Here is a 10,868-nt window from a genome sequence, read left to right on the forward strand (position 1 = left end):
GATAGTTATAAGGACTTCTAGCCCTAGAATTAGATTTAAATTTAGGAGGCATTGTAAACCATAGATCTTGATTAGAATTATGGAATTTTAATAAAAGAGATTTGGCTTCTATTATTAAAGCCTCAAAAACTTATAAAAAAGGATTGAATAGCTATGTACTTTTCTTTCTTTTTTTTATAGATGAACAAAGCCATGCCAATTTTTCCTTAAATTATGTAGATAGCTTGGTTGTTTTTATTTTTTAATTTAATTTTTAAAATTAATTTTTAAAATTTTAATTTGATAAAATCTTATTTTAGATAAAAAATCAAAGAATTTCAAAGAACTTATTTTTTTTAATTCTTTAGATATAAAAATCTTAGAATTTAGACTTTTTATAGAGAAAAAACCTTTAATTTAGTAAAAGGTGGTATTCTGCCTTTATTATTTGGTAGTACCATTTTAGGAGGCTCTTCTTCATTACTTATAAGCTATAAAGAAACAAAAATTATGTTTCTAGAGAGTTGAAAAAGTTTAGTTTCTAAAAAGCTAAGAATTAACTATATTAAAGTTGGGACATGATAGGAGTGTTGATTCTTTTGAAGAAGATTTGCTGCCTCTAAATTCAAGTAGCTAAATGAAGGCACAACTTTAGATGACAAAATAAAAGAAATTGGCATAGCCTAAGGATTCAAATTTCTATAGAAGGTGTCATTTAGAGTTAGAATTCTAATGAGTTTAAATTTACTAAAGGATAATCAAGGACTAAGGTGTCGCACTGAATTTGATAGAAGTGAATCTGTTGCCTTACCAAATTGAAGTATCAACTTTGAGAGGCGATATTAGATTTACACAAATAAATTTTAAGGTGAAATTTAAAATATGGATGAGCTTTTAAGTCTTCTTTTTAACAATACTATTTTTATTCAATTTGAAGCTTGCAATCAATCGTAGTACATTAAATTATGAAGATGGGTGCAACAATGGATTTAGGAATGCCAACTACCTTTGATCCTTATTTGGATAATATTTCAAGTCGATTAATTAACTATTATGGATGAATCATGTGGATTGAAATTGACAATAAAATTAAATCTCATTAGATAAAAATTATTGTATAGATGAAACTAGGTCAAATTGGATGAATTTTGATGAATAAAATTTTTTTTTAAGTAGATAAATTTTTATTTGTAGATGAATAATTATTCTTAGATAAAAATAGTTATTAGAAGTCTTGGATATAAATCAAATGCTAAGAAGATTTTTATTCTAAAACTTAGAAAATTAAAATTATTATGAATTAGATTGAATTTCTAATTTATAGGAATTTATTTTAATTCATACTATATATATATATATATATATATCAAATTTTACTTCTTAAATTTTTCTATTACCTATTTTATGAACAAAAAAAACTAATAATCATATTAACTCAAGGTAGTTGATTCTTTTTAATCCAAAAACTTATTCTATCTTCATATTAATTCTCCTTAGACCAAGTGAGAGATTTTTAAAAATCTAAGAAAGAAAGAAAAAAAAAAAAAAAAAAAAAAAAAAAAAAAAAAAAAACTTTTTTCAAAATCTGTGAATAAAATACTAAAAACACTAAAAAAATCTCCAAAAAAAAATCCTAAAGAAGCCTTTGAATAGCAATTATCTCTTTTTTTATTCATAAATAAATTCCATCTTCATAACAACTCTTCTTGGAGTAAGTGAAAGCTTTTTGAAAAGCTAACAAAGAGAGAAACTACTCTTTAAAAGATTTGAATAGAATATCAAAAATATTTTGAAAAAATCTCTAAAGAATAGCTGGCTATATATAAAGCAAGAGAACCTAAGCAAAGGAGAATAAGTGAAGGATCTAAAAGTTGATACAAGTCTATGTCACTCTACCTCAACCTATATCTCTTTACCTTAGTATTTTATCATTCCATTTCAAATTCATACTAATCTATCTTGATTTATCTTTAGAGATAAACTATGAATATCTATAATTATTTTTTTTCTATTTTTTTATTAAAAATAAAAATCTTATAATATTTTATGTTATTTTTACATATTATACCACTTCCAAGCATGATACTATTTGATTGACTTCAAATTTATAAAACATAATAAAAATAAGTGCAATAATAAACTCACGAAATTATACTAGTAAATTTGCTATAATATCCACAAATTCCTTAATTATATAAGCTTCTTATTATTTCTCAAAATCCAAAATCTTTAAATACATTTCTTATTTTGAAAAACTCTCAAAAAATTACATGCATCTAAATTACTAATAAAATAACTTTTTTAAAGTTTATTCTCAAATCTTGCTCTTTAATTGGCTAAAGAATCCTAGAATTGCTATAGATATGTATTTTTATGCCTCAATATTTGATTTTGATATTGATTCACAATCCATTCTCTTTAAATATCAATTCTTTATTTCTTAAGATAACTTCTCTTACAAAATATTTTAAACTCCCTTTTAAAGATAAATAAGTAAAATAAGTAAAATAAGTAAAAACCTTTTTTACAAAGAAATAGCATCAATACTAAAAAAAATTATTACCTTCCTATCTTTTATCTAAGTTTTACTATTATATCTTTCAACTATGCTCTTTTATAATAGAATCCATATTTTTATCTTTTATCATATACTTGAGTTATAATAAGATATTTAGAGGCCTTATTATCATATATGATCTATAATCAAATAATCCTATTATTATAAAGTACCATAAGTTGTCATTATATGCTACAAAAAGCCATAAAGAAATATCATTGCAACTAGTATTTATCACTATATGTTGCAATGAGCCACTACCTTTGCCATTGCAAGCCGTGGCTAATACCAAGTTATTTTTTCACACCAATGTGTATACAATATTGCCATAATAGTGTTGCTTCTTGTCTCTAATTTGTGATTCTTATTATATCAAATGAGCATTGCACTAGAATCCTATTTTAACAATAATAACATCACAAATACATATATATATATATATATATATATATATATATTCAAACAAAATATTCCACTTTTATTATATCCTTAATAAGAAAAAATATTGGAACTTGTGCCAAAATTTTAACAAGCACAAAAAGTATTCATCTAAAAGAATGCTTCACATTGCTCTATTAATTGGCCTCTATATTTATCCTATTGTACACCTACAAGACCCTTGCAACCTTTTCTCAACAAACTATTATAATTTTATATTTTTTGTTCTAACTTTTTACACTACAACCTCCATCTCTCTTTTCTTCTCTTTCTTCTTATAATGCACTCTTGCTTAGCCTTTTACTTCTACACAAGATAATAATCCATATATACACTACAAGCTTAACATGTTATGATGTTGTATTATCACACAATTAATTGAAGGAAGATATAATCATAAATATTATTATTGAATAGCCTAAGTAAAAAATATAGTAAAAAAAGATACATAAACATAAGGACGTAGTAAAAATATTTAGTGTTAATATTTTTTTTTTGTAGATTGAAGCATGAGTTTAAAAAAAATTAAAAATTAAAAATTAAAAAATTAAAATTAAAAGGGTTTTTTAAAAATTGGTTATAGGAGATTTGGATACAAATTGAATTTTTGAGAGCTTTGTAAAATTGAAGATGTATGCAATGATATTGGATTTTGAGAAATAATAAGAATCATACATATTTGAGAAATTTGTAAGTATTATAGCAAATGTACAAGTGATGTTTTGTAGATTTGTTAATATATTTGTTTTGAATGCATTTTGTAAATTTGAAGTCAATCAAACAATAAGATTGAAGGTTATGGGAGTTTAATTGGAATAGGAACTTAGATATTTGAATTTTAAGATCCATTAGATTTTATATGATTCTAAAAAATTTCTTGATTCAATTGAAGGAAAATTTTATTAGAACATAATAGACTTCAGTTTTCATACTTTTATTAATTCAAACAGGAATTATATGATCCAACAAGGAGCAATTGTTCCTAAAATATCAACCTCTAAATTGAAGAAAGAGGATGGCCACACCTAAGAGTATTAGAAGTTCTTTCTTTCAATTGGTAAATTTAATTTATTTTTTTTCAAATTTTAAGTGTTCTTTTTTTTTTTTTGCTTAAAGATTGAAATTTAAAAAACAAAAATAGTAAAAATAAATATTTAAATTAATATTCATTGGAATTTTAAAAAAATTATAAAAAAAAATTATTAGAAATTACTTACAAATTTATTTAGAATTTTTTAGGATTTTTCTTTTTAGTATTTATTTAAATTTTTTAATTTAATTTTTTTAATTCTTTATTATTTCTATAAGATTTTTATTTTTAGTATTTTTTAAATATTTACTTATGATATTTTTAGGATTTTTATTTTATAAAATTCTTCATGATTTTTATAGAAATTCTTTAGGATTTCTTAATGTTTCTTTTATATTTTCTTTAAGACTTATTTTGGAATTGATTAAGATTTAATTAAGAATTTCAAGATTTAATTGGAATTTATTTAAGAATCTATTAAAATTATTAGAATCTTATTGTTGCAATTTCCAATTTATCTTCTATATCTAAGTATCTGGTGCATTTTTAAGCAAGGCTTCATATAATACAACACTACAAGTAGTATTTTGGCACTCCAATGCTCTAGTATTGCAACATCGTCAGTAATGATTTAAACCAAAATAATATAATATCCAAAAAAATCCAAAATTTTTATTTTTATTTTTATTGTTGAACAACTCCTTTTTAACTTGTTAGAGAAATAAACTTTTACTTGATCTTATCAGAAAAATACACTTTTACTTATTTCTCCTCATTTAATCAAAAATTAAATTAGAAGAAACATTCTTATCAAGTAAAAGATGATGAATTTGCATACAATTAAGTCAAGCTATTTTTTATATTACAAAAGGAAAATATAAGAATATAAGTTTGAGTAGAAAATGTCTTAAAGCTCTATTAAATGGTTAAATCACTATAGCCAATAAAATCCTTATAATACAAGCTTTTTCTTTCAAAAATCACTTATAATACTTGATTTAATAAGAATATCAAGTTGATACTAACAAAGTCAATTAATAGAAAAAACTAAGTCGATAAGAAACTACTAAACAAAATTAAATTATGTACATGAGACAAGATCTTACATCCAATATTATAACATGTGATATAAGTGAAAATCTAATTAAACAAAGTACGGTTAATTTTGTAGTATGTAATAAAATAGCTATATCATCTAAGTGAGAATAAAAAAGATATGATACTTTAATACCTATTATTGCATCCATCTTCTCAAATTGATGCACCATAATTGATTTCAAGCTCTAAATTAAACTTAATTGGTCTTGTTGGAAAGGAAACTTAAAGATGTATCTATTTTCTATATTTTATCTTCAAATTTGGTTGTATGCATCTAACATTGTCTACCATAGTTGATGCTTTAATTTAATAAATAAAAAAAAAAAAAAAAAAAAACTCTTCTTATAAAAATGAGTGTCATTTCTTGGTTCTTAATTGTCCTATGGTATAATTAAGTTTATTGAAATCTCAACTTCAAATGACATCTTCTCGTATAAGCTGAATCTTTGAATTACTTTAATTGATCTAATCTTGTCTTCTAAAGTTGTGTCTTATTTTGGCTCTTTAAATTTGGAAGTAGCAAATCTTTTTCCACAAGAATCAATGTTCATAGAACTTTTTGAATCCAACGTAATTAAATATTAGTTTTTTCAAAGCTAAACTTTATTAGATTTTTTATTGCTTTCTAGCTTATGAGTAATAAGAGGGAGTCTTCTAAAATTTAGGTACTAAAAAAAATAGAAATATACCATATTTTACTAAATTAGATATTTCTTCTTTTTTAAAACTTTAAATTCTTAAATTTTTATGTCTAAAAAATTATAACAAAGATTCCGACCTTTAGTTAAGTTTTGACAATTTGATTCCAAAAGATGAGAGAGAAAATTGAAAAAAAGACTAAAGCTCCTTGCAAAACCTTGTAAAGAATTGGCATAGCTTTACTTGTCATAAAAAAAAAATACAAAAAAAATAATAAAATAAAATAAAATAAAACAAAACAAAACAAAAAACAACTAAACAAACAAACTCATAAAGTCTCTTGTATTCTTGCTCTCAAAATTAAGGATGACGGCTACATCTTCACTCTTGAATTACAAAGAGCTAAAATTAAGATCCATGGCCCTCATTGATCCAAATATCAAAACTTGATATTAAGGCTAATAACCATCAAATGTGCCTTATAAATGATTGCATAAAAAAAACAAATTATATACCTTGGTCTAAAAACACCATGTGTGACTTTAAAATTAAAGTTAAAAAAAAAAACTATGCTTGAGTAGATATTGAAATTGATAAAATGCTTGCAACTATACCTAAAAGCTCTACAAATCAATGTTTGAAGTTTGATGAATATTTGTATTTTGATGGATATATACACACCATTAAAATGTAAAAATAAATATAAATATAAATGAAGTCTATAAATGTGTGTAGAGAAAGAAAAATAAGATCTAATAGGTATCAAAGAAAAAAAATCATATAATAAATGGAAGAAATCCTAGGATTTAATATAAATGTAATCTTTCTTACAAGAAGTTTTTTTATCAAAGATTTTTTAATACAATTTTATTAATTTAAGATATTTTTTGTTTCCAATTATTTCAAAAAAAACAAGAAAATTGCAACCATTAACTTAGCATGATTTAAAGAAACACTCTTTCACAACAGTATATCTACATATTCAATCCCTACAACATGCTATTCTCTACACAATAAGATTTTTTTGTCACAGCTATTGAAAATCCTACCAACAGCAAGCATTAAAGAAATAAATTCCAACTACCTAAAGCATCACCTAGACAACATCACTACCAAAACACTCATTACTAATTTCAATTTTTTAACCATTCTCAGTACTTAATTCCAGTTGGATAAGGAAACAAATACTTACATCTCTTAATGTCAGATATAAAACTTACACGCAATCACATTTTGCAAACTCTAAGGCGCTATTTCCAAAACAATTTACAATTTTCATTGAAGATTCCAAAATGACAGTGGTAAGTTGTTTATATATATATATATATATATATATATATCTATATATAGTGAAATGAGTTGCAAAGAAGGAGTCAATACCATATATTACTACCGAATCATAAGCAAACGAAGAAAGGAATATAGAAAGAAGAGAAACGAGACTTTATTGAGAAAGTTGGACTTCAAGTGCTGAGCGATTAAGGACGAGGGAATCCTGACGAAAGCAACAGTGGCTCGCCCTACTCCGTCGACTTGGTCGCCTGAGGGCCCTCAGGCGATGGTTGATACTGCGAACTTGATTGAGTTCGGCGTTACATGCCTCGACCACTTGTGTTTTGCACCAGTGTGCTTGTTCTTCCTTGTTCCGAGCCAGACAATCTTCCTAGTCGGAATGTTGACGTTTCTATCACATGCTGGATTCTGTGGTAGTAGCGTGCTGAATGAAGTGGACTTGTAACAACAGCTGATATATTCGTTGTAAAATCTGCACCCGATTCTTCTCGGCTATTTGGATGAAACGAGGGTGACCTAGACTCTGAATGTGCAGGAGTCTTGTTCATGTGATAACTGCAGTTTTGGGTTGTTTCTCGTGCTACAAATGATCTGTTACTGAAGCAAGCCAGCTGTTTCAGTTCGGAGTAATTGGTGATCAAGGTGATGAGGCGGAATTCTAACGCCTTGTATGGCTGCAGATCCAGGTGTAGCACCAAGTATCTCACAGTAGAGACGATGTGATGGAAGCAACCAGGGGTTGGTGTTTTCGGGTCGACAGAGTTGTAAGTGGAGAATCACAGAGATATTTAGCGTCCTCAGAGAAGAGAACGAAGACGCGGTGCTGACCACGCCAAATCAGACATTCAGAGCAGCTCTGGTGCTCCACGGAAAGGACATATCAGGGAAAATGGGCTATGACAGATGTATACAGATTCTATCGGTTCTTCTTTTGTGCGGGGCGAGTTGGGCGCAGGGTCCTGTAGCGGCGCCAGCCCCGTCTTTTACACCTGCTGATGCAATTCGTATCGCGTGTGGCTCAGCTTCCGATGTCAAAATTGGTACCCGGGTTTTTTTAGCTGACGTTCAAGGTACTGGACAAGGGGTTGCAGGAAGAACAAATCAGAATAACGGTGCTTTGTCGGCGTACGCTCCACTTCTCACCTCTGCGAGGTTCTTCACTTCTGCATTTAACTACAATTTCACGGTTAGTCCAGGGAGACATTGGGTTCGCCTGTTCTTCTATCCATTTGCGTTCTCATCTTTTCAGCCGAGTAATTCATTCTTTGACATAAGTACCAAGGAGGTCGGTCTTCTCTCCAACTTCAGCGCAGTGACCTTCGTCACCGCAGACAGCCCTTATTTTGTTCGAGAGTACTTCCTGAACATCACTTCAAAGGACCTCGTTCTTACTTTCATTCCACGGTCAAATTCGTATGCTTTCATAAACGCCATAGAGATTGTGTCTGCGCCAGATGGAATGGTACAGGGTGGCGCGCCTACACTGGGTGGAGGCAGTCTTACTTACCCTGGCCTGAGCCAGTCGGCCCTGCAGACTATGTACCGTCTCAATGTTGGAGGAGGCACCGTTGCACCGGATGATGATTCAGCGAACCTGAGCAGGACGTGGATTCCAGACACACCCTATAAACTTCTCAACACTCCAGGAGTGTCGGTAGAGGCAAACGCTACAAAGATTACGTACACCGATGTTGCAGAGTAAGTTGCAGCTTGCCCTTGCATGAACATGTAACAGGTCTTATCACTACATGTGGGTTTACAGTATCTACGATTTGCATCATTATGGTGCAGTTGCCAGAAGTTTGTACAGTTGGAGACATGAGCCATTAACTCTGACGGGTGCGCTTTTCTTTTGGTCTGAGAAAGATATATTGCTCCTGCTACCGTTTATGCGAGCGGGCAAGCGTTGGAAGATAATGATGTGGCGAACGCAAATGCTGCACTCAACTGGAATTTCACAGTCGACAACAACTTCACTTACTTGGTGCGTTTGCACTTCTGCGAGCTTCAGTACCAGCGGCTCTATGAGCGGGTTTTCATTATTGAGATAAACCGTGTAGCCATTTACCAATTTTTCGACATCATAGAAGAAGCCGGAGCTGCCTACACTCCCTTGTACAGAGACTTCATGGTGCCCATGATCAATACCTATCCGAAAATAAATGTTAGGATCGCCCCTGACCGTAGTAATCCAAATGCCAAGAATGTTCTGTTGAATGGTCTGGAGATTTTCAAGGTTAACAACGCGAACTCCAGTCTTGCAGGTCCCAACCGTATTATAGAGCCAAACACTACCTCTGGTGGTACACAAACTACAAATTCAAGCTCGAGCTCCAACTTAGGTGCCATCATCGGTGCGTCCATCGGAGGCGTAGCCGCTGTTCTTGCGGCGGCTGCGTTGGTCATCTTTTGTTGCTACAAGAAGAAGACCAAGTCTGACAAGCCTGGCGCACCAAGTCATTGGCTCCCGCTGCCTCTGCACGGCAGCAGTACTGACCACAGCAAAGTGTCGACTAGTTCGGCGAAGAGTGGGAAGAGTGGTGCAGGAAGTTATGTTTCTTCAGTTCCATCCAACCTGGGCAGGTACTTCAGCTTCGCGGAGCTCCAAGAAGCCACGAACAACTTCGACGAGTCTTTGGTTTTGGGAGTGGGTGGATTCGGCAAGGTGTACAAGGGTGAGACTGATGATGGGTCGAAAGTGGCGGTGAAGCGGGGAAACCCCAGGTCAGAGCAGGGTCTAAACGAGTTCCAAACCGAGATAGAGCTTCTGTCGAAACTCCGACATCGGCACCTGGTGTCACTGATAGGGTACTGCGAGGAACACGGTGAGATGATTCTTGTATATGATTACATGGCCAACGGTCCGCTCAGGGGTCACCTGTATGGAACAGACGAGGCTCCTCTGTCGTGGAAGCAGAGGCTGGAGATTTGTATCGGTGCAGCACGAGGATTGCATTACCTACACACCGGCGCGGCGCAAGGGATCATTCACAGGGATGTGAAAACCACGAACATCCTTCTGGACGAGAACTTCGTTGCCAAGGTGGCTGACTTCGGGTTGTCGAAAATCGGGCCCGCGAATGAAGTCACGCACGTGAGCACAGCCGTGAAGGGCAGCTTCGGGTACCTGGATCCCGAGTATTTCCGCAGACAGCAGCTGACGGAGAAGTCAGACGTGTACTCCTTCGGTGTCGTTCTCATGGAGGTGCTGTGTGCACGACCGGCAATCAATCCGGCCCTTCCTCGAGAGGAGGTGAACTTGGCCGACTGGGCAATCAAGTACCACAAAGCTGGCATGCTGGATAAGATCGTGGATGAGAAGCTGCGGGATACAATCAACCCCGACTCGTTGAAAACATTCGGCGACACCGTCGAGAAATGTCTGCAGGAGCGAGGTATCGATCGACCTTCCATGGGTGACGTCCTGTGGAATTTGGAGTACGCCTTGCAACTACATGAAGCATCTGTGAAGGGCGCCATGTCCAGCCTTGATCAAGGGAACTTTAGCACCGACTCTGATAACAGCCACATGATCTCCGTGCCGTTGGTTGCACCCAACCTTTTCGATGACTCGTTGACGATGGACATAGAACGAAGAATGCTGGAGGAGACCGCGTCCGAGGACCAATCGGCGAGCGCCATATTCTCTCAGTTGATCAACGCTCAAGGAAGGTAAAGCACAGACGATAGGGAGTTGATAAACCACAAGATGAAGGAGGCGGCGAGTATCCAGGAAGGGATTGTCTGACTGCTGTAGACCGAACAAATGTAGTTGTAGTTGATGTGGTTTTTTACATAAAAAAATAATATTTATGTATCGCTTCATTTGGCTAA

The 10,868-nt window shown here is 32.4% G+C and overlaps 1 protein-coding gene across 1 annotated transcript; it reads left to right on the plus strand.

The window, feature by feature from the left end:
- The first annotated feature begins 7,250 nt into the window (after positions 1 to 7,250).
- On the plus strand, positions 7,251 to 10,868 carry LOC141045781 (receptor-like protein kinase THESEUS 1). The gene is made up of 3 exons (XM_073536306.2): positions 7,251 to 7,499; positions 7,715 to 8,732; positions 8,901 to 10,868. Exons 2-3 carry the CDS (start codon positions 7,924 to 7,926, stop codon positions 10,708 to 10,710), a joined length of 2,619 nt encoding a protein of 872 aa, XP_073392407.1. The 5' UTR covers positions 7,251 to 7,499; positions 7,715 to 7,923; the 3' UTR covers positions 10,711 to 10,868.

This window comes from Physcomitrium patens, chromosome 9, assembly GCF_059467195.1.
Source record: "Physcomitrium patens ecotype Gransden chromosome 9, ASM5946719v1, whole genome shotgun sequence".
In the NCBI taxonomy this organism is placed as follows: domain Eukaryota; kingdom Viridiplantae; phylum Streptophyta; class Bryopsida; order Funariales; family Funariaceae; genus Physcomitrium; species Physcomitrium patens.

Coding starts and splice junctions, on each gene's coding strand:
- LOC141045781 (XM_073536306.2), top strand. CDS start 7,924: ATGGGCTATGACAGATGTATACAGATTCTATCGGTTCTTCTTTTGTGC. Junction 8,733..8,900: donor ACGTACACCGATGTTGCAGA/GTAAGTTGCAGC, acceptor GGTCTGAGAAAG/ATATATTGCTCCTGCTACCG.